At 42.6% G+C, this 24,389-nt stretch overlaps 1 protein-coding gene across 1 annotated transcript in view; it reads right to left on the bottom strand.

Annotated features, from left to right (window-relative positions):
* The window catches only part of plxna1b (plexin A1b), a 199,802-nt gene that overhangs the window by 26,392 nt on the left and 149,021 nt on the right, over positions 1-24,389 (bottom strand). The window contains exons 10-16 of the mRNA XM_027147335.2: positions 19,841-20,041; positions 11,929-12,025; positions 11,623-11,813; positions 7,373-7,524; positions 5,377-5,497; positions 4,713-4,849; positions 1,988-2,155 (exon numbers count right to left, since the gene is read on the bottom strand). Of these exons, the coding sequence (XP_027003136.1) occupies positions 1,988-2,155; positions 4,713-4,849; positions 5,377-5,497; positions 7,373-7,524; positions 11,623-11,813; positions 11,929-12,025; positions 19,841-20,041 (1,067 nt within the window). The remainder of the gene's footprint in view (positions 1-1,987; positions 2,156-4,712; positions 4,850-5,376; positions 5,498-7,372; positions 7,525-11,622; positions 11,814-11,928; positions 12,026-19,840; positions 20,042-24,389) is intronic.

Raw genomic sequence — 24,389 nt, 5'->3', positions numbered from 1 at the left:
ATTTTAACACATCCTGATAAGTGTTATAACAGCTCTTCCTAAGTGTTTTACTCCTTGCATATTATTTAGTCAATAAAGATAAGAGGTCACATGCAGTTTCCTGTCAATGACCTTGATCAATAGATCATCTATAGCATGATCGATTGTAGGCTTATATTGGAAAATAAACAGCCTGGTGTTTTCACAAACAAACTGCATTGATTAACTGAACAGAGGGGAACGTAGAAGGGTTCCTTAAGTCGAGGTTCATCAAGAAATCCAGAGACTGCAATATGCAAATTGGCAATTCTGCCTTCGCCACACATGCCTGCCTCTTTCGTCTGCTGCTGCCTAAGCCTGCATGTACACTTAATGTGGAAGCTAATAGAGTCTATTATAGTTTTACGTGAAAGAACGCTTGCGTGTTACGTGTTTAAGACTGGATCAGATTTTCCAGTGTGGTTCTCGTACCACAAAAAGTGGCAACAGTAATGCAGCAACACTTTTGGCACTTTAAAAGCAGTTTGTGTGCTCAAACTGGCTCCCCAGAAAAGAATTCATGCATGAAATATAAACGTTTAGAAAATCTCTGGGATTTTAAATAAGCTAATATGATTTAGATGAAGATTAGCTCATATATTAGGAGTAAATTATGTAAAACCCCAATAATTCCCAAACACTAACTGTAAATATATAAACATTCCCATTGAGTTTCTTGAACCGGTTTGCAATCGACTTTTGGATGGATGATGGATGAACAACGTAGTAACTGTAGACATTACGCAATGGCTGACAAACACTCCAATCTAGGGACTATTTAGGGATGATGGGTAAATCTGTTAAGTTAATCAAACTGACAAACAAGGCCAAACCTAATCTGGTCCTGTTCTGTAACAAATTAAAGATAATGTTCCCGTAACATGTGGTCTTTTCTATGTATGAATTAGCCATTAACCTATGAGGGTCACCATAGTGGCCAATATGATGACTTAATGAGGTAATTAGCCTCTGGTTACCTATTCATTGTGATTAAGCTGTGATTTAGCAATTACTGATCATTACACTCACACATTCGGATAGGTAATTAGAAGGGTAAATATAGTCCATCTGAAAGCCTCATTCTGTCCCTCATATTCTCTGGTGAGCAATTTTTATAGTTTCATATGCCAAACCCCAGTGCGGTCCATCAGCGATAAGTAATGTAATTAGAGAGATGTATAGAAAGCCTATAGAACACGTGTGCACCATACACACCATGGGATGACGGATAGGGCTTAACTAGAGGTCGGCTGTGACTCGTGGGCCGATACTTGCCACATCAGTAGAATGGTGTGATATTACAGATGTTGAAGTCAGCAGGAAAAGCGAGCTGCTCCGTCAGACGAGGTGAGCAAACTCATTGCTAGACTGTCAGTCAAGCAAAGCTCTGATGGGATCATAGCAACAGCAAATATGAGGCCTAAAGAGGTCATTCCCCCAGGCTAATGCATTCGCATACTTATTCTCTCGCTGTTTCACACCTCACACCATTTCACTACTGACTAAAGAGCTGTGTGTCTGTGTGTGTGTGTATGGCACAAGGGTTGCTCTCATTTTCAGGATGCTAGTACACCACTGTTTTGAAACACGGTTCCACCGGCAGCCATTTTTTTCCCTGTCAGCTCTTATGGTGGGTGTGATCCCCGGAGATGTGGCTGCTTATCTTCACACTCTCCCTCAAGCATGCAATGTGCATCACGTATGAGGCACACTCGAGAAAGAGACAACTGTGGATGTAATACAGGGCCTGAACTAAAATGCAGTCTATGCGTTCACTCAGTCACGCACCAAAACGGTCAGATTGCCACAACAAACGCACGTCTTACACAGATTAAGCTGCTACTGTCCACCTACGCATCCTCAGTCCTTCAGTAACACTACTAATTCAAACATATGGCCATACTTCTCTGAACACACTGCTCTCAGTGTAGCGGTTTATCCCTCCATCTATTTGTCTTCGTCTGTGTACCTGGTAATGCTCCAGTTGGGTTCGATCTTCAATATCGTTGGGTCGTCTGTGTAGTTGAACTTCACCTCAGGGTTCCTCAGCTCTGCAAAGTTAATGTCCACCATCACCGGAGTGCCGCCGATTGCCGAACCCGCTGGAGTTACACACACAATCTCTCTCGCGCTGCGCCTGAGGCACAAGTACACACACATACACACACAGGTCATCACATGCAAACAGACAACTAAAAGGAAAGGTAAGAATCTTGAAGAAACTTATGCTTCAACTGTATGTGGACACAGAAAGCAGGGATGCAATTCAAAATCAATCCCTAATGCGTTTTTTTGTTTTTTTGTGTGTGCTTGTGTTGTTATAATACAACCCGCTTGCTGCTTTTAATACATAATTCTCATCATGAAAAGCCCTAGCCTTAATGTACTTCCATTAAAGCTTGCAGAAAAAAATGCCACAGTAAAGATGCTATTAGAATTTTCACAGTATTTACATGTTTGTTTGGGGACAAAAAAAAAAAAAAAAAGAGTTTAAAATGCTATATTCCACTGTTAATGTACGGCAATGGAAACATGCGTCTTAGAAATCCTGACTAAAAGGCATGTTAGCTGATGCAGAACAATTGCTGTCAGTAAGCCCAGGTCCTTTATGACATGCTTTTTTGCAGCGTTTGTTTTGTTTTGCTTTTTCTTGTATTTGTTGTTGTTATTTTTCTATTTAAATGCTGCCTAATTTGACCAATTTGTCCCAAGAGTGAAATTTTATACTAGATAGCTTTTGCACTCCGTTTTGTTTTACTCAACACTCAAATTCTAATATAATAGGCTTGAGCTTGAGCAACTAAGCAATTTCTACTATACCTTATGTAATATAATATTGCACTGCACCTTATGCACTGAACACATCTAGTAAACAGGAAGCTATTTGGGTTTCTACCCTGTGGGACTATAAATGGAATACGGTGTTTTTTTATATTTTAACCAATTTATGAAATTGCCTCTCTATCTAGTATAGAATTATAATGCCTAATTCTAAATAATTTCAAGTCACTACATTTGAATTTTTCGAATGAACAGCCTGTTCAGCCTGCACTGTTTTATGTGTTTTCCTATAATATTATGTAGTGTTATACAAGCATGTGAAAGAATGTCAGAGCTTACAATAACCTACTATTTTTCTCATCCTGACTTTAAAACACTGTTTACAGCAACTTTCATTCAGTAGATTTTGTGTGCGCGCGCGCGAGTGTGTGCACGAGTGCATGTGCAAGAGTGTGTGCATGTGCAAGAGTGTGTGCATGTGCAAGAGTGTGTGCATGTGCAAGAGTGTGTGTGTGTGCAAGAGTGCGTGTGTGGTGTGTTTCTCCAAGCACTACTACAGAACATTCAGGACAAAATTTATAGGATGCATAATAAGGAACGAATAAAACAAAAGCTAGACACTTCTCTCATCTTCCTGATTCGGATGAAGAGTGTGTCTCAGCATGCGTGAGCGTGTGTGCATGGAATTCTTATACTGATCCTCTCTCCGTGTTGCCCTGGCAACCATTTTTCACAACACGCAGCCGAGATACCCACAGAGTTCTGTACATATTTTGACAAGGTTGTTGTCAGAAGTGCAGGGAGAGAGAGAGAGTGAGAGAGAGAGGGAGAGTGTGTGAGAGAGAGGGAGAGAGAGAGAGAGAGAGAGAGAGAGAGAGAGAGAGAGAGAGAGAGAGGGAGAGTGTGTGAGAGAGAGAGAAAGAGAGAGTGTGTGTGAGAGAGGGAGAGAGAGGGAGAGAGAGAGAGAGAGAGTGAGAGAGAAAGAGAATATAAAGGATGGCAAGAGGTGTAAAGAAGCAGACGAGAGTGAAAACTAGAGATAGGCAAGGAAATGACATGAAGATGTTGCGGGCGCTAGATAAGCCAATGAATGACTGCTTAAACAAAAAGCCCTTTACACACACACAAACACACACACACACACACACACACACACACACACACACACACACACACACACACACACACACACACATAAAAGCACTCATCTTATTCATAAAAGAAAAGCAGCCCATCCGCCTCAGTGAGGTATGAAGTGTGTGTAGGCGAAAGGCTCTGGTTCCTGCACGCTGTTGGAGTCTGGCTGTAGAAGCCCACATGGTGGGCCGCCCCAGATATGAAAGTACACAAAACCCTTCTTTTCTCTTTCTCTCTGTCTCTCTCTCTCCCTCTCTGTCACACACACACACACACCACTTGGCAGGCCCAAATCAAGCTACCCTCTGTGTGCCTTCAAATCCTCCTGCATGCCTGTCGCTCCTTACAACATGTCAGACAGTGTGTGGGCATGCAGATAGGGTGTATGGAAGTGGATTTCTGCTATGAGGAACCGCTTTAAGCATAGGATAAACCACCTAGCTACGATTGAATGCCAGATGCTGGGAATACTGAAGTGTTGGTGGTGGGAGCTCGCTGGAAGAAGCTGCATTTCCTCCATCACACCAAATAAAAATCACAGTGTGCACTTGCGGAGCCTGTGAACTAATCTCCACCCGTCACCCAGACATAAGAGCAGACAGATATTTATGAGATTAACACGTCACACACTTCAGGGTGAATGGATGCTCTTTTCCTGAACACACTCTCAATTCACTTTGGGATGTTTCTATGTAAAGGCTGCAATTGGATCGTGTATATAGATCCAGAGGAAACAGAATAAAAAGAAAGGTTGTAAAGAGGGGGATGAAGGTTACCTCTCAAAGCGGCAGGTATTGAGACCGATCTTGACGGACACAGCGCTACCGGCGTTCAGGTGGCTACCAAGGATGGTGATCTTTGTCCCGCCAGAAAACGGACCACGGGACGGCATCACCCGTGTGAAGTACGGAGACTGAGGACGTACACGCACACACACACACACGAGATACTCGTGAGGTACATTCAGATGATACAGTTGTGATGTTCATGAACATACAACCTCCACAGAAGAACATCAGCATAGAGAACATTTCTCTGTGGCAGTGATTTATAACAAATCGAGATGAAGATGTTGCTTTTCATCTCAACAGTTCAACCAAAAGGAAGTCATTAGGACACAGAATTACATCATCATGTCATTATATATGCTTTGTCTTCTTTAATAAATAAATATGATTCTTTTTTTTTTTCATCATTGACAAACTGCTGTGGTATAAGTAACTTTAAATACCTTTAGTACATGCGGCATTCAGAAAATAATAAACACCACATCATGCCACCATACAGCTGATATATAGGATATGTTGTACATAGGATATTTTTGCCATATCGGCCACCTTTATTAAAACATCGACCTGCATACCATTCACAGTAAAATACACATTAAACATTTTTTAAGGACTACTAGCACTACACAGCTGGAAGTAACTGTGTACTCACCACGAAAGTGAAGGCTTTAGGGGAGACGGCTCTGTACTCGGGCTGACAGTCTCGCACGCACACCTCCACCTGAGCCTCCTGCACCCGATAGCCCGTAGCATCAGCTACACGACACACAATCCTACAAGCACAATGCGAAAACATGCATGTTTTACACCTACTCAAACAACCAGCACACATCGCTAACATCATCCTCTGCCCTGTTCACTTTTTGATGCAAAATAGCATTAAATGAAGCTGTTATGCTCTGGTCACGTAACGGCAGGAGCGATCATCTGTAACTGAGTCGTTTTAAACTCAGCAGTACAGAGAAATAAGATAGATAGATAGATAGATAGATAGATAGATAGATAGATAGATAGATAGATAGATAGATAGATAGATAGATAGATAGATAGATAGATAGACAGATAGATAGATGCTGTAGATAGATAGATAGATAGATAGATAGATAGATAGATAGATAGATAGATAGATGCTGTAGATAGATAGATAGATAGATAGATGCTGTAGATAGATAGACAGACAGACAGACAGACAGACAGACAGACAGACAGATAGATAGATAGATAGATAGATAGATAGATAGATAGATTATATAGACAAATAGACAGACAAACCTACTTTAGCACAGTAAAACAGAGGCATGTCCCAGCACAAGGTTTTGTAGTACAAACCCAGAGGACATGAAAAGAAACCCTTTAGCTTTCAGGTCACATGGGGAGCCGACAGACATCATGCTGGTTACTGGAGATTTTCATTTTGTCATTTTCTGGTCAATAATTGGTTGCGATTAAAATCTTTTAATTATGTCAGGGTGCAATGTTCTCATCTCATCTCTGATGAAATGTAAAAACCATTCATCAACAAGCATGTCAGTAATTTCACTGGTGAGTTGAACACAGTGCTGAAAAGACAGAGGAGGGGGGCAGAGAGAGAGAGAGAGAGATGGATGGATGAGAGATGAATGAGGGAGAGCTGGGAGAGCTCTGGAAGTAGCCTAAGGCCCCCCACTGCTCTAATGAAAACCCATTTCAGCAGTGATCGAGGAGCAAGACAGGATAGTGAGGAGAGCAGAGCCGAGTTGGTATAGTACCTGAGGGCTCTCTCTCTCTCTCTCTCTCACATACACACAAATGGACCTTTTGCATGTGTTCTCACTAGTGGGTTAATTAGCTGGGATCTGTGTGTGTGTGTGTGTGTGTGTGTGTGTATATATGTGTGTGTTATTAGCATCCCTGTGATTAATGAAATATGTCCACCCTTCCCATCATGCCTTGGGGCATCTCCTCCTCCTATAGTGGGTTATCAGCTCCCCTGCCTCCTTCCCCTGTGCAGGTGGCCATGGCACTGTGCCCACGGAGACGCACATCTCTATGTTCCAATACAACCGCTACCACGGCAACAGCATCCCCATGGCGATTACAAAGCAGCCAGATTATGACAAATCTGGTCAGAGACGACAGACAAATTTTTTTTTTGTGAACGCCTACAAGAGCTTCTGATTCACACTTAGTTACTTTAATAAATCATGCTGCATGGCAAATAAAGTGTGTGGTGCATAATTGTCTAAGTGTATCGGTTTCCTGTCTAAATGAACTTGCAATGACCTCTGACATTAACACACTCTCTCACACACACACACAGTCTGAGGGTAGGGCTGTTCACCTTGCCTGATCCTGAAACGACAAATCAGGTTCAATTAAACCTGCTCATCTTAATAGCGAGAGGTAATCAGCTCCCCTGGGCAAGGTTAAACGGCCGTCACAGTCATTGTGCCCCTCAGTGAGAGTGTTATCAAAGTGCAGTTATCTTTCACACATTAGATCCTGTTATTACACCGCCATTACAATGGACTAATGCTAAACATTACAAAGGGCTCAATACCAGCCATTACCTAATGGGCCAGAGTCAGTAAATTAGTATGCAGTGAGTCGCACCTTACATTACTGTGTGAAAAACGAGAGGAAGAGATGATGAATTGGAGGGAACTCACTGCTCAGCACTGATGTACTCCTCCTCCACAGGCTGGCAGGCCACCTTCCCGATGCGGATGCCGTTCTGGATATCGCGGAACTGCAGGCCCAGGTTTTCTCCGGTGATGGTGAGCTGCGTGCCTCCCTGGCGCGGCCCCGTCTCCGGGAACAACTGTGCCAGAGAACGAAGTGCTTTTAGCCATCAGTCATTACACAAAGTGTGCACTCATGTAGCACAGAGAGAACTTCAGAAGCCCTCTCGAGTTAAAGCTCGATGAACTGCTTCTCTTCATTTCACTGTTCCTCACCTCTGGTGCGCACCTGTAAGGATGTTAATGCGGCGGAAAAGAAGTGACGAAGAGTGCGTGTGAAAGCGTGAGATGTGAGGTAAGAGGCTAGAACGTGTGCACTGCATTGGGGCGATGAAGAGGAGAAGCAGAAACAAGTGTGTTAAAACGTGACAATGGAGTTCAGCTGCTCTTAATCACACCTTAAATAAGGCCTGGAGGAGGAGAAAACTAATCACCCATCCTACTCAAACAGGAGAGGAGGCAAGGGGAGAGGAATCAGAGAATAAGAGGTGAGAAAATGAATAGAGTAGAGGAAAGGAGAATAAAGAGAAAAATGATACAAAAAGGAAGGATGGAGAGGAGAGGTATAGAGAGGAGAGTAGAAAAGAGTTAAGTAGAGAAAAAGGGAGAAGGTGAAGAGAGAAGAGGGGAGAAGAGAAGGCAAAGAGAAGAGAAGACGAGAAGAAAAGGTAAAGAGAAGAGAAGATGAGAAGAGAAGGTAAAGAGAAGAGAAGGTGAAGAGAAGGTGAAGAGAAGGTAAAGAGAAGAGAAGGTAAAGAGAAGAGAAGATGAGAAGAGAAGGTGAAGAGAAGAGAAGATGAGAAGAGAAGGTGAAGAGAAGAGAAGATGAGAAGAGAAGGTAAAGAGAAGAGAAGGTAAAGAGAAGAGAAGATGAGAAGAGAAGGTAAAGAGAAGAGAAGATGAGAAGAGAAGATGAGAAGAAAAGGTAAAGAGAAGAGAAGGTAAAGAGAAGAAAAGGTAAAGAGAAGGAGAAGAGAAGATGAGAAGAGAAGGTAAAGAGAAGAGAAGATGAGAAGAGAAGATGAGAAGAAAAGGTAAAGAGAAGAGAAGATGAGAAGAAAGGGTAAAGAGAAGAGAAGGTAAAGAGAAGAGAAGATGAGAAGAAAGGGTAAAGAGAAGAGAAGGTAAAGAGAAGAAAAGGTAAAGAGAAGAGAAGATGAGAAGAGAAGGCAAAGAGAAGAGAAGGTAAAGAGAAGAGAAGATGAGAAGAAAGGGTAAAGAGAAGAGAAGGTAAAGAGAAGAAAAGGTAAAGAGAAGAGAAGATGAGAAGAGAAGGTAAAGAGAAGAGAAGGTAAAGAGAAGAGAAGGTAAAGAGAAGAGAAGATGAGAAGAGAAGGCAAAGAGAAGAGAAGGTAAAGAGAAGAGAAGATGAGAAGAGAAGGCAAAGAGAAGAGAAGATGAGAAGAGAAGGTAAAGAGAAGAAAAGGTAAAGAGAAGAGAAGATGAGAAGAGAAGGTAAAGAGAAGAGAAGGTAAAGAGAAGAGAAGGTAAAGAGAAGAGAAGATGAGAAGAGAAGGCAAAGAGAAGAGAAGGTAAAGAGAAGAGAAGATGAGAAGAGAAGGCAAAGAGAAGAGAAGATGAGAAGAGAAGGTAAAGAGAAGAGAAGGTAAAGAGAAGAGAAGATAAAGAGAAGAAAAGGTAAAGAGAAGAGAAGGTAAAGAGAAGAAAAGGTAAAGAGAAGAGAAGGTAAAGAGAAGAGAAGGTAAAGAGAAGAGAAGATGAGAAGAGAAGGCAAAGAGAAGAGAAGGTAAAGAGAAGAGAAGGTAAAGAGAAGAGAAGATGAGAAGAGAAGGTAAAGAGAAGAGAAGATAAAGAGAAGAAAAGGTAAAGAGAAGAGAAGATAAAGAGAAGAAAAGGTAAAGAGAAGAGAAGGTAAAGAGAAGAAAAGGTAAAGAGAAGAGAAGGTAAAGAGAAGACGAATAAAGAGAAATACAATCAAGGAGAACTAAAAGGGGAGAGAAAGAAAGGAGATAAGAGAAGAAGAATAAATGTAAGTGAAGAAAAGAGGTGAAGGTGAGGAAAGGCAAAGAAGAGAGAAGAGAATAAATAAGAGGAGAGATAACACAAAGTCTCAGGAGGGAGGTTTTGTGAACAGAGAGTGGAGAGAGGTGAATAAGAACAGAGTGCAGGGCAGAGGAAGAAGAAAAAGTGGGACAAACAGGAAAGAGTGGAACGAGGAAGAGGTTTTCTTAAAGGAAAGTTCCAACAAGAGCTATGAGGATAGTTGTAGTAGTGTCCATGGCTCTTTCTGCTCCTAATGAAATTACCAGTTAATCCAGCGAGTCACGGCTCAGCCCCACACACACTGCGCTACACACAACAAAGCAGGACCATCATTTGGCAGGGCTTGAGTTCCCATAAATCCTCCACCAGTTAATATTCAATTAGTAGCAAAATGGATAAGAAAGCAAATCTTTTGCACAAAGAAGAACTATGCAAGTGAAGGAGAAAAAAATGAGGCTGAGGAAGCCGAGAGCTAGAAATGAATGGGAATGAAAGTCCAAACCACCACTGTGTGCCAAAACCTCATGTATACACACAGAGAGAGACGTACACACACCCGCCGACACGCTGAGCCTCACACTCGCATGACAGGCTGTGGTGTCTCAGTGGGTAGAATCAGCGCTAAATTACACAGATACAATGACCTATGTCTCCAGCTAAGTGTACACACACGCACTCACACTGTAACTGTTACCAACAGCAACAGATGGTTTGTGGCCCAAACTCACACTGTTCCTATAGCACCTGAGGCTTATAGCAGCACGCACAGGCATACATACATACATACACACACACACCCCTTTAGTTCTGTCTCTACATCCCATTTCTCACATCTGTGCTTATTCGATTAAAAAGTGATATATCCACTTTTCATGTTTCCTCGTGGCTCATATTTTTATATATGCCATGCATCCTTAAGTTCACACTCACTGAACATTTACACTTACTTATTAATGAGAAAAGAGCAGTTATATACTGGCTACTGAACGTGTCTGAACACATTTCTCTAGATTTCAACAAACTGCCTAGAACTATTTTCAGGCTTCCTGGAAAGTCACTAGTTTAACAAGCATGGAAGCTAACAGCGTTATAACACCTGCCGAGACATTCACGAAGATTAGAGCATAGTTACACCTTTGACCAAAAGTCCTCGGCTACGCTACGAGCTGTGGCGTTTTGTCCTCCCAATCGCTCAGGAGAGATCACCCGTCATCTGCGCATGCTAATTAAACTGCTTAGTAAAAAAAATAGCATTCTACTATCAGTCAGATGTGTGTGTGTGTGTGTGTGTAGCGCAGCTAGAGGTGGACATCAAGACTGAAGAGTCTACAAACCAAATGAAAACATTTGTGCATGTAAACATGACAAAATGTAGAATTAAGATAAGATGTAGAATTTTACCTGAACCAGACAATAATGAATAAAAAATGAAGAGCTCAGACAGTAGCCCCGGGCTAGAGATTTGTTCACCCCTACAAATCAGTCCAGCATTTCTAGTTGGAGAAAAAACTATCCCAAACATTCATAAAACTTTCTGCAGCCGTGCTTTTTTGTGTCTTAAAAGTAATAGTAACAGATGAGTGTCACTTTTTTTTATATTTTATTTGTAATTTGCTCTGAATGACAGTGTTTTTTAAGCATATGGTGCATTACGTAGGTTATATCTCAATATAGCTTTTGATATCGTAGCGCAGCTGCTATGCTAATTCTCATTACAGTCACTGTTTCACAGATATGAGGCAGATCCTTTACACACAAGTGACTAAACTAGTGTAAATAAAATGCTAGAAAAATGGAAACTCAACACAGTTCCACACAAAGAGGCAGAAAGGGACTAAGTGAGCAGGAGAGATGTCAGTTTTAGTTTTTGTGGTTGGGGGAAAACCGAAGCTAATGTAAGAAGACCGCTTATGCTGATTGGGTGTTTGGGAGGTCTGACATCACCTGTTCCAAACAAAGCACCGCCTAATGCAATCAGCCAGAAGACAACAAGAACCGCACTCTTTCGTTTGAGTGGTTTAATAATACAATTCTATTTGTTTGTGTGGGAGTCTGTGGTATATATTATTTAAACCTTACTATAGATATACTAAGTGCTTTAAGAAACACAAGCATGTCTAAATAGATCAGACAAGGGAAATAGATCAGTGGGAATACGAGTCTCCGGTGCTCACCTTGGTGATGCGGGGATGCGTGCAGCGGCTATTGCCGGTCGACGCGTGCATCCACGTTTGTTCGGGTGACGCGCACTCCTGCTTAAGCGAGCACTTTTTGTCTTGCACGCACCAGCCGCATTCGAAGCGCGGATCTGCCTTCAAGCACATTCCGCAGCTCTCCCTCAGAGCGTAGCACTTATACAGGTGAGCTGTGCACACACAAGGTAGAAAAGCAGCAGGAGTTACACCAAGCGCATGCCCAACACTCCATGCAGCGCTTTCTCTTGGTCAGCTTGTCACACCGCAGGATATTCGCAGACGTACCTTTTATGTTGTAGGGGTTGTCGATGACAAAGTTTCCGTTCCAAACCACGGAGAGATCCACTGGCAGGTCGCTGATGTCATTTCCCTCGTAATTATACTGCAAGAAAAAGAGTAAAGAAATACATTTTTTAAAAATGTAACAAAACACAAACCATAAACAGTTCATTGTTGTTACATAACCAACACAACACGCTATACAACACAGTGCTGTCGAAGCGTCAAAGGCTGAAACAAATACTGTGTTCTATTTGGCATTCGGTGAAGAACTTTTCGGGCAGGAGACTCTGGAACAAGTCCTCTCACTCAGTCTCACACAGTCGTGTGCATTTATAGGGACGCACTAATGGGGATTATTCACCCTGTCCCTCAGCGGTCACGCTACATCCGCTTCTTGTTCACACACCAGCCCTCCTTTCCATGTTTCACTCCTCGCTCCCACACTTCCTCCGTCTTATTAAAATGTAAGTCCTATTCTACTCACACCTAGTTAGAGGTGTTCCCAACATCATGCTTTATTCAGTGTTATTACCAAAAAAAAAAAAAAAAAAACCGGTCTGAGGCGAAAATAAAAATCACGACCATGGAATTTGTAAGCGTTTGTGATTAACAACTAGGATGAGCAAGCTACGAGGTGCACAATGCGTTCTACACAACACACAACAATGTTTACTGTGCTGACAACGAATCCATATGAACGGCTCATTGTTATAGTGTTTATAAAAGCTGGAGATTTAGCTAATTTTATTGTTGCTCAATATAATAGAAGGCAGGAATGAAAGATAGAGGCTAAATGTAATTCCAGTGTAATTTTAGTTATACTATGACTTTTGCAATGACTTACAAAAGACAGGCCAATGAAAAGCTGCTATTCCTAATGTTTGTATTGTTTCTGTCACTACTTCCCGCTCACTGCATTGACTCGATTCAAATGCATACGTCGGTTCAGCGTGATTGTACTGAGTTTAGTATCTGATTTGAGTGTGTGTTTTCAAAGTCCTGAACAAACCGTACACGGCGCTCACACCTGAGCTGAAGCTCAAATCCAAAGGTGCTGGAGTTTTGCAACAGACACACTGCACTATTCCACCATGTTCATTACACTACTCTAGTCATAATCCCGATCAGTACCAACATCCTCGCTGGCTCAAATTAACACTACATGCCTCCATCGCTCTCATTCTACATCATTTAACAGAGTTACCTTTTAAAAGTAAGATTAGTATTAATCAATGAAATCGCATTTAATTGAGAAATATGTCTCATGTTTTAAACACTGGACTACACACACATTCCTCCCAAGTGTTTTTCATTGCACTGAGCTCATCATGGCTCTGTAGCAGCTCACCTTAGTCGTGAGCTAGTGTGTGCTTGGACTCAATATATTCCAGCAGCCGTCTCTCCCCGAAATCGCCCACTTGAACGATTTGAGCATGCTGCGTGTTTGGCTCACCCATGTCGGAAGCACAAATCCGCGAGTTCCTCCTGAACGCACCATTAATCACGAGTCACATTTACATTTTATAATTTAGCAGGCGCTCTTATCAAAAGCAATTTACAAAATCATTCAGCCAACTGAGGCCAAAGCAATAAAAAAATAAAAAAATAATATTTAAAAAAAAAAAAAAAAAAAAAACACACCAAGAATCTAAATCCTCTTGGGTCTGTCAAGGTTCTGCACTACTGAGCAAAAGGTTGCAAGTTCAACTCCCAGGCCTGTCAGAGAGGCACTGCTGAGCCCTAAAAGCAAGAAGCTATTTAACCCTCAAATGCTGGTGCTCTAACGCTTTCATGATATTCTGTCTCACTGAAAAGTTGCCTTGCATTAAACTGCCTGCCAAAGATAGGAATACTAATGTAAACAAGCCTTAATTGCTGAGATACTGGCGATGTATGACCAAACATTCTTTAAAATGCAGAGGAACATATGGAACTATCAATTTTGTGTTAATACCCTGCATGTGTAACAACGGCGAGATAAAAAAAAAGGAAATACTACACTTCTATCTCATGTTATCTGCTACTAGTGCCTCCAGACATAGGAGAGTGTCTGAGGTAAATTAGTCTGGAAGTCACACGCACACACACACACACACACACACACACACACACACACACACACACACACACACACACACACACACACACACACACACACACACACACACACACACACACACACACACACACACACACACACACACACACGACAGCATGAAAAGGCAAATAAATAAAGAGGATAAGGATTAATGAAGCTGGGAGAGAAGAAGAGGGCACTCTCGAGTCGTCCCACACTTCCTCTCTCTTGGAGAAACATAGATCATGGGGAAACAGTGCAGGGAGGGAGTGATGAGGAAGAATGGAGTGCCGGGAGAAGGGGCGAGGGAGTGGGGGGGAGTGGGGCTGAGTGGAATGCTCTCTGCAAGGGTCACACTCAGATAATTAGTCATTTTGAAAGACCTGCATAAAGAACTAAAAATACACTTTGCTCAGTGCACTAGCCTTCCTGCAGAGATCACACACACACACACACACACACACACACACACACACACACACACACACACACACACACACACACACACACACCCCTACACTTTGAAACAAAGAAATTCCATGAGTATGCTTTGTACATACAAATGTATACTGCACTCTCCACTTAATGTCTTTTATATACGTACAGCAATTTTTTACTTGAGCCTGGCATGACCTTCTATTAATGTTACGCTGCACAGAAAGCAGTTCACTACGCTTGGTCCGATCTAATTGCCTTTCCGTGCTCATATGCTAATACGCGTGTCCCCTAGGTTATAGAGATATATACCCCAGTGTGGAGGAGTACACCGCTAAGGCAGTTAACGCTCCCCTGAGTGGGCTTGTACCAGCTGTTCTTCTGCTGTTCCTTAATTTGGAATGTAAAGTACACACTCGTACAGCAATCAGACCAAATAGTTAGAACATTCACCTGGTGGGATAAAAAAAAAAAAAAAGCCACTTAACTTGGAGGGGAAATTCGCTTCAGGCTCAGTTTATCTAGGTCAACTTTAACCCTCAAAAGAGATGTAATCGAGAACAAATTTTGGGTTGTGGTCTCCTCTATCTGAGGGGAAAATAAACCCATTAAACACATCCAGTTTTCTTACGTCCAAACTTTCCTCAGGAGCAGTTCGAAACTTTTAGACACTTTGACATTACATTGCAGTAACAATTTTGCTTTTAAGCTACAATGGTTTATGATGTTAATATCAGAACTTCTAGTAATATCCCCGGATCAGCCGATCATTAAAACCTCTGATGGGTGAAGTGAATAACATTGATTATCTCGTTACAATGGCACTTGTCAAGGGGTGGCATATATTAAGGTAGCAAGTGAACAACCGGTTCTTGTAGTTTATGTGCTTGAAGCATGAAAAATGGGCAAGAGGAAGAATCTGAGCAACCTGGCGAGAGCCGATGGCTGGATGACTCGACAACCATATAGCAATGGCAGAAGGCGGCCTGGTCTGGTGAGTCATGTTATGTTTCGCATCACGTGCATGACTGAGTGTGTGCGAGTCCCTCACCTAGGGAAGAGTTGGCACCAGGATGCACTATGGGCAGAAGACAAGCCGGTGGATGCACTGTGATGCTCTGGGCAATGTTCTGCTGGGAAACCTTATGTCCTGGCAATCACGTGGATGTGATTTCGACACGTACCACCTACCTTAACATTGTCATAGACCAAGTACAACCCTTCATAGCAACAGTATTCCCTAATAGCAGTGGACTCTTTCAGCAGCATAATACATCCTTGAGGAATAGAACAAATAGCTCAAGGTGTTGCCTATAAATTCCCCAGATTTCAATCCTATCCAGTATCTGTAGGATGTGCTGGACAAACAAATCAGATCATTGGATGCTCCACCTCCCAGCTTACAGGATTTAACTGATCTGCTACAAGAGACTGGCTGTGAAGAAAACACCGATCCTTTAAAGCATTCGTGTCAGATACCACAACATGCCTGTATACGAGGTCTTGAGGAGTCCATGGCGTGACGGGTCAGACTTGTTTAGGTGGCACAAAGGGGAACATACACAATATTAGGCAGGTGGGGTTAATGTTATGGCAGATCAGTGTACATGTCTGGACTTTTGTTGGGATATCATTAATACACGGAAAACAATTCCTGCTTGGAGACTCGAAATATAAAGGCAGATATAAAGGTCACAATTTCTAATTAGCAGACTTTCTTTATTACAGCAGATGCAGTGTGTGTACATCAGTGTGTCAGTATCTTTCGGTGGAACTGGAGTGAAACCTTTAGATGCAATATTCTACGCCATTTCACCTCAAATGCTGTCATTTTTCCTTGGCGTTAACAAACGTACAAATAATTCCCCAATTTCAGGTTAAGAACTCCGGTAGTGTCCATATAAAGTAGCAAACGTGAATGTCGGACCACGTGAAGGCTTTCCCCGGCCTACACTCTTTAATTTCCATGAAATTAGGTTGATGGTGCATCACTGCAGCATCGACCAGCACACAATTCGCAACTTAATCATTCATGATACAACTAGGTTTAGTTCTAACTTAAGCACAGCTGATACTAATGAGCCAGGGGACGACTCGTTGGAGAGGAAAGAGTGACCCATAATTTAAAAAGCAAATGATGATGTTAATGCGGTTAATGACATTTTCAGCTTTAAGCGTAAGGGTGGACATAATCGGAGCAATGCAAATATAGACAGAATTTCACGAAGGAGTACGCCGGCTAAATTTTTATCACGGCACAGAGGTGACAAGAATTCGTTATGTAGAAATAGAAGTACATCACTTCTCTGAGCATATTTACTGTATGAAAGACAACATTGTCTCGTGTACGCAAAATAACACCTCAGGAAGAATACGTTTTTAGATTTTTCCTCCTTCGATCTATGCTGCTTCTAATCGAAAAGATGCGTGTGCAACCTGTGCTACATTTCTGACGCATGTAATAATTGCACCAAATCTTGTCCTAGTGCAGCCTCGGAGTGTTTAAAGTAGAAAAAGTTGGTAGCACAGAGACGTATAAAAAGAAGTCTAAGGCTAATCTCCATGCTCGTTAAAACTGCAACTGATACAGAGCACAAAGTGATTTTTTTTTTAAAAAGATCTATTTATAAATAATTCTGTTTATGGAACAGGGTTAGAGGGTGTAGGGGGAGATCATCTTCACAAGCTCGGCAACAATCACTTAATTAATGCCTCTTTATGAGCGTGGAAATTAATGGGTGCATTTCTTCATCTCACTACTGGCACTTTTACACACTACAGCATCCACACTGCCATCTCACACCCCTCACACCACAGGTACTCCAGCACGGGGTCACCGGAGACGCGCACGGGGTCGATGTGGAACTGGCGGAAACTGGTGCTGTTATTGTTATTAAAATTTCATTAGCGCCTCATTCAATTTGGAGCTTCTTTTAAGCCCAGTTTACACCAGACCACAACGGCGCGGCGTCCGACGCACTGTCCTTGTTAATCAAAGCGGCTTTCATAGACGGGCGGCACAGTGCGCAGTGGGACTATTTAAAATAAAAATAAGCCTCCGTTTCTAGCTAGAAGCACGACAAAATAGAGTACTTGTGTTGTGTTTTGAAGTGTGTGCCCATAATCTGAACAGCATGTGGCTAGTAGTTCACTCAGTAGCCTAGTGAAGCAGCGCTGCTCTGATTCGACTTGAAATGTTCTAACAGAGCCACACAGAGAGAAGGAGGAACTTTGTGTGAACATATACAACACACAAAATGCACCTCATGCTGCTTCTGAACATATCCTATTATATGCGTTAGGTGAACTGGACTAAGCTGACAAACCCAACAACAAAGTGTTTGAAGCTGGACAGAGCAGCTGAGGCTCGTGCTCTTGTCTATGTCTCCGGATATGAGCCTGGACTCATGAACTCGTACACCAGCCCCTCTCCAAAAGTTTTTGACCCAGTCTTACTGCTTTTCAGTTGTTTATCATGGCAGCATTTAAACAGCTGATTGTTTGGTGCGCTCTTGTCCGTATGCGTGTAACGGATATCCAATAACGTACTGTAATTACTCAACTATTTTCCACATTACCCTCAATGGAATATCAGAGTAATAATTGCATGACGGTTTAATTAGACTTGTGCAAGTTGACATTATTTTTAGAGAGGTGGAATCATCGACCCTTGGGATTCTAGCTAACTTTGCTGAAGCAGCTGTAACGCAGTAAACTTGCTCCTGATAAAATAAGCACGCTTGTGCATGATGTCATGGGGAAATGATGTTCTCGTTTAAGAGCGTACGCCGGATTGACGTACCGAGTGTCTTCTACACACTGATCTCCTCACAAGGAGAGAAAAGACCAGTTAGGATGTTCACGCATCACCCTGCACTCATCCTCTATTGATGACCAGATGTCAGGTGCAGCCACATCTGCTTTCTCTACACTGTACTTGTGTATCGAGTCCTTCTCTAGCTAAAGGTCCTCCATCAGATCCTCTGGTTCGGTTCCAATCATTCACTTTCCTCTTCTCTCAGAGAACACTCTGCTCCCTCTCTCCTTCCTGACTTCAAATTCTCTCTCTCTCTCTCTCTCTCTCTCTCTCTCTCTCTCTCTCTCTCTCTCTCCACTTTCTTTGCCAGACCCCTTCTCCTCTCCCAAACTGTAATTCATCATCATTTTATCTGTGTCTCTTCTAATTGGCTCTCATCAGGGACCTCTGCTTCTCCCCGTCACACACACAAGGCACACAGACACACACCTGCTGCCCACTATCAGTAGAATTCCTTTATTCCTTCATCTCCAACTTCCTTTTCTCCCAGCCCAATTTCAGCCATTGTGTCCGGTGTCAAACTGGTAGAAAGGGAAAAGGGAGAGGGAGGGGAGTGCTCTTCTCTATCTTGGGCCATGATAATTTAAAAAAAGAAAAAAGTAGTGTTAATATCTGTCCTTGTGCCTCGGCGTGCTTTAAAAAGGACGCCATACATCTGCATGGCTCATAATCGTTGTGGCTGAGATGCTGGATTCCAGCTGGACTCTCTCAGATGAGTGTAGTTTAAACAGACTTGGCTTTCCCATGCTCCCCTGCTGCTCCCTGCAAACCAAAGCATGATAAGAGGTCTTTGACAAGACATAAGGCAGATACCATGAGTGAGAGGAGGAAGCAAAGAGGAAACGAAAGCATGAAAAGTTCACGTCGAGTAAAATCTCTCCCTCTCTCTCCCACACAACCTATTGCTTTCTATTAGAAACTTATTTCCCAATTACTGTATAAGACTTAAGTACAGATCACTGTTTAAGACCATTGGAACAACAGCACTATTCCCAAAAGCATCTGTTATCCTGGGGGAGAAAAACTAATGTGTGTTCTAAATAAAACTACATGCGTGTGGGTGTCTCTGAATGCTGCACTCCGCATTTCTCCTTGCAGATTTCACCCTTGAGACCTCCATGCAGGCTTGTCGAGTCCAGGTTTAAAAAAAAAAAAAAACTGTGTGTGTGTGTGTGTATATATAAAACTTTATATATTAAGCTGTCAACTCCACCTCAAAAAAAAAAAAAATCAAAAATACAGGAGATTAACTTCAGTGGATTAACATTCTGTTTACTCTTAATGTGCAATGATCCTCCAACGTTCTGAGCCTACGCACACGGACACAAAAGACGCACAACAGCGCTCGGTACATAATGCAGAAGGAGGGATTTGTTGATGCTCGGTGTGTGCCTGTGTGTGGCTGCGCTCTACTGAGCCTGAAAATGTGAAGGAAGACGAGGAACACATTGTATGTTAGAACAAAACGTCATCACCTCCCTCTAGTCCAGAGTAAGATGGATGATCTGTCATAAGTTAGGGTGTGTGTGTGTGTGGGTGGGTGTGTGTGTGTATGTGTGTGTGTGTGTGTGTATGTGCGCACTCACAGTGGTTTTTTGGCACTGGATGCTGGAGCTGTTGAAGCGCAGGGCCGTGACACTTTGGGTCTCCCCCTGGATGTGGAAGATACACTCGTAGTTCCTTTGCCCTGACTGCGGCTGTGGAAGGTTCCGAGCAGCCAGAGTGATGGGCTTCGTCACTCCTACCGGGATGTAGATCTGCGTCGAGGGCAGGATCTGAGGACAATCCTGAGAGAAAGACAAGGCGACATTGATGAATTGTATACAAGTGCTATTGAGCAGGTCACATTTTAAAGGGGCGGTTTGTAATTGTGAGCGCTCGAGTGCAAGATGAACTGGGACTGTAATAAAACACAAGCGAGCTACTCTGCTTTTATATGAATTGCTCATATGTAGAAAGGTTAAAGCTGAGTAGTTTTAAGGGCTGGAAACTTGTAATCATAAAGCCACGTTTTACTGAAAATATTAGGAATATTACATTAGAGGGCCCGTGGGGCAAATGATAAACGCTGCCGTAGAAACTGGCAAGCAGTCAAAATGAAAGTGAATAAAACAAAATTATAATGATAGATAAATTATAAATATAAAATGGTATTAAAATGTAATAACGTATGCTGAGCGTTTATTTTGTGTCAAACCTGGTGACGTCCTGCCACATGAGCAACGGCAGCAGTCGGTGACTAGAAAGTTGAGGAGTTCTGCATATGCAGAGCGACTGGGTGTAGCGACTTCTGATGGGAGTGAAGACGCATGTGTGACGTGTGGCGAAGAGCAAAACGCTGCTTCTTCTCTATCCTGTATGACATAATGCAGATATACTCGGCTGAAGTTTAACCACTAAACATTACATTTCCTCAGGGAGGTTTCATTTTAGACAAGAAATCTGATGGGTCATCAAGTGGAATGCTGGCTGCTCCACCCACTGATAAATGTTATGGCAATGTTATGGGACACCTTCTGGTGACTTCAAAGTACAGAGGCTGGCACCGGAGATAAAATCGGTAACGTGTGAAGGCAGCTTAACTGTGTTCCTGATTCTGACACGATCACCCATCATCTGTGGACACTCATTAATCCACCTACAAAAAATCGTTGTACTGATGGGCAGATTGTGCCTCGGCTTCGATTCGGTACTACCACAGCATCCAGATGCACCGCACCTCCATGAACTATATCGAGTTTAAACACGCATCCGTAATGGAAACGTCTGTTTTGGTGGAAGGCAAGTGAAAAAACTAATAACTGTCCAGCAGGAAAAAACTATTAAAAAACTAACAGCCCAAACCTGAAATGTGTCCTGGGCTACTGATGTGGAGGTTTCACACATCATAAACTGCACCTTTAAGGTTAATGCATGTTTCGGACCAATCAGATGGGCTAAAGAGGAGAGCGTTTAAAATTTCTCTCCATCCATGTCTTTTCAAGCGAAGACATCATGCAGTGATTAAATGTGCAAAGTGGAGCCATATGACAGTAAGAAGTGTGTGATTAAATGAGAGAGAAATGAAAATGAAGTGAGGGAGAAAGCGAGCTGATGTCATTACAGTTTTTTTCAGTGATGTCACTATAGTTCTGTTGCTAAAGGTCGGACTTTCTGCATCTCTGGATGGGCAAAAATACAAACCAGGTCATAATGAGTGGGTGGATGTTTCTATTATATGCTCAACACAGTGTGTGTGTGTGTGTGTGTGTGTGTGTGTGTGTGTGTGTGTGTGTGTGTGTGTGTGTGTGTGTGTGTGCGCGCGCGCACAAGTACTTTCTGAGGATGCTAATAAAGCAAAGGAAGGAGATGGAAACTTGGCTTTTCTCACAACAATGAAAAGTGGTGCTGTAATGCAATGCAGCACCCACACAACACACAAACACAATAGACTCTCTCTCTCTCTCTCTCTCTCTCTCTCTCTCTCTCACACGTCCAGTTTATTCTCTCTCGTTAGGCAGTGGTACGTAAGCGCAACAGTCTCCCTTCCAACCATTAAACATCTGAATGTTTGTTGATTGGCTTACTGTCATCTGCGTGTTTGCTCATTGGCTTAGCCAGTCATCTGTGTGTTTGCTGATTGGCTTATTCAGCTTAGGCTGTGTGTAATGGCAGACAGGGGATTATACAAAGCAAACAGAGAAAATTAAAAGGAGTGTAATGCCTGAACCGCTTCCTATTCTAATTTGCAATGAACAGTTCGAGGGGCGAGAGAACGCAAGGGTCTGTTCCATCAGCACCGCTCCTTCTCCATCAGTCCTGCCCATTCTACCTTTCCTCCATGCATCGTTCTCAGCTTCCGACCACTGCACATAACGTGCTAATATTTATGCAGGATTTGTAAGGACTGAGACCGGGGTCATATTTCTGAGGTCTGCATGTTGTGAGAAAACAAGGGAAGGAGGGAGAGCGAGCGAGCAAGCAAGATGACGTGGACTATGGAGGGATGTTAGGAATGAGAGAGGAAGACGAGCTGGGAGAAGTCTGACAGGTGACTAAACAGAGTACGGCTCTGATGGAATGCTCTAAAGACTGGTTTGGACCCAAAACCTCAAACTAGAAGAATTCCTTTCATGTTCCACAAGGTCTTTTTCCCCCCTGAGCTGGTTATCCAGCACCACATTTCCTGTTCAAACTGAGGTTGTCTTGGGGTCAAACCAACTCACTCCACAAGTGTGTGTGTGTGTGTGTGTGTGTTTGTGTAGAAAAAAGGAAGCATGTGCCACACACAGAGTCCAAGGTTAATCACATTACTGGGTGGTCAGCACTTGTGTCCAGGCTGACTTGTTCTTAAGGTCTACATATAAAGGAGGAGGGGCTGGAGGCGAACATTTTAGTTCTCAATGTTATATGAGCTTAATAAGAGTGTCAAAAGTCATGGAAAAAGCTGGAGGCGTTCGAGGCTCTTTAGTCTGCCTATCCCTCAATCAGCCCTTTCACACGCTGCACAATAGCTCCTGCCAAAAATCAGGCAATTACAGCAATCAAGTGACCCAAAAAAAAAAAAAAAAAGCGAGGAAACCAAACATGACCTGAGCTTGTGACTGAATGCAGGCAGACGGAAGACAAGTAAACAAATCAATAAGTGAATTTGTAAATGAAAAAGCAAATACAGAAAAATGAAGGTTTTGAAAGCCTGTTTTTGTTTTGCTTTGTTTTTTTTATCTAGGGGGGAAAAAAAACCCCACACACACCACGCATATATAATGAGCTGGTTAGCCAGCGTGGGTGCAAAAAAGAGCAGATTAATCTATAATTAACGTCAGTGCAGCGCACCGATAAGGCCAAGGGCGAGTGGGCAAGAAGAAAAAAAGAAGAAGCAGCAAACACAAATCAAAGTCTGCCAACTATCAAAGAGGCACGCGGGTCAGCGGCAAACAACCAACGTGAGCGTTAGCGAGGAAAATGGGTCGAGATAAACCTATAAGGCTTTAGTGCAGTTTGGATTAGAACCTGGTTAATGCACGAACTGAGAGAAATCAATCTGTTTACTCTGGCTAATCAACCCAGGCAAGAGCAAGCTGGAATATTTAGAAACCTAGAGGAATCTTGTGTGTGTGTTAGTGTGTGTGTGTGTGTGCGTGCACCATTGATACCCAAAGCAATCCACCATATCCTTGAAGACACACCGACTCAGATACCCATCAATCAGACGGAAAAAAGTGTGGATATGGAGAAATAAAGAAATAAATAAATCCCCCTCACGTTCCTCCTTCCATTTCCTTTCATGTTCCCTTTTCATGTTATTTCTGGCATATTCTATTTGGTGGAATGGCTTAGGCAAGCTCATTAGGCAACAAGGTGCTCTGAGCGTGAGGAAGCGTGCGAGAGTTACTTTGATGGATGGAAAGAAATTGAGGAAACGAGTAAGCGTGAGAAGAGCATCTGTAAGATGGAAATAAACTGACAGGCAACTGAATTAAGGGACGGTGTAAAAGAACGCATGCCGATACGCCGGCGCATATCTGTATCAGTCAGCGCCGTCAATTCACAATGCGCTTTGCGTGTAAATGAAATTTTGTTTATTTCATTTAGTAATCGGCGTATATTGAATTGTCGGCCTCGCTGCTATCTGGCAGCACTCATTCAGAAGTTTTTATTTAGACTTTTTTTGAAGGTGCCTTTTTTATTGAATGTTGGAGTAATTGCCTGGAATTTGGCAGGAACTGCTAGGATGTAAACCAAAGGTGTCTGACTATGGAAGAGGCAGGCTAGTGAGAAAAGGTGTGTACAGCCAGAGACTGAATATTTTATATGACCGTGCCCCACACACACACACACACACACACTTACTTCTGCCTTCTGGTCAACACTATTATTTAATGCATGCTCTGCAACACCTAAATGTAACCTTAGCAACCAAGAGGAAACTTTTTGGCTCTGAAACGCTGCAATATTTTGTAAACTGTCCAAACCTTCAGCAATTTCTATCCTTGTGGGATATAAAATCATGCCACCACACACACACACACACACACACACACACACACACACACACACACACACACACACACACACACACACACACACACACAGAGAGAAGCGATCAAACATTACTGACATTTCAGCCACATCGAATCATCTGCTACAATTGAT

The sequence above is a fragment of the Tachysurus fulvidraco genome, chromosome 5 (assembly GCF_022655615.1).
Source record: "Tachysurus fulvidraco isolate hzauxx_2018 chromosome 5, HZAU_PFXX_2.0, whole genome shotgun sequence".
NCBI classification, from domain to species: domain Eukaryota; kingdom Metazoa; phylum Chordata; class Actinopteri; order Siluriformes; family Bagridae; genus Tachysurus; species Tachysurus fulvidraco.
This window is presented reverse-complemented; position numbering and strand designations above follow the sequence as displayed.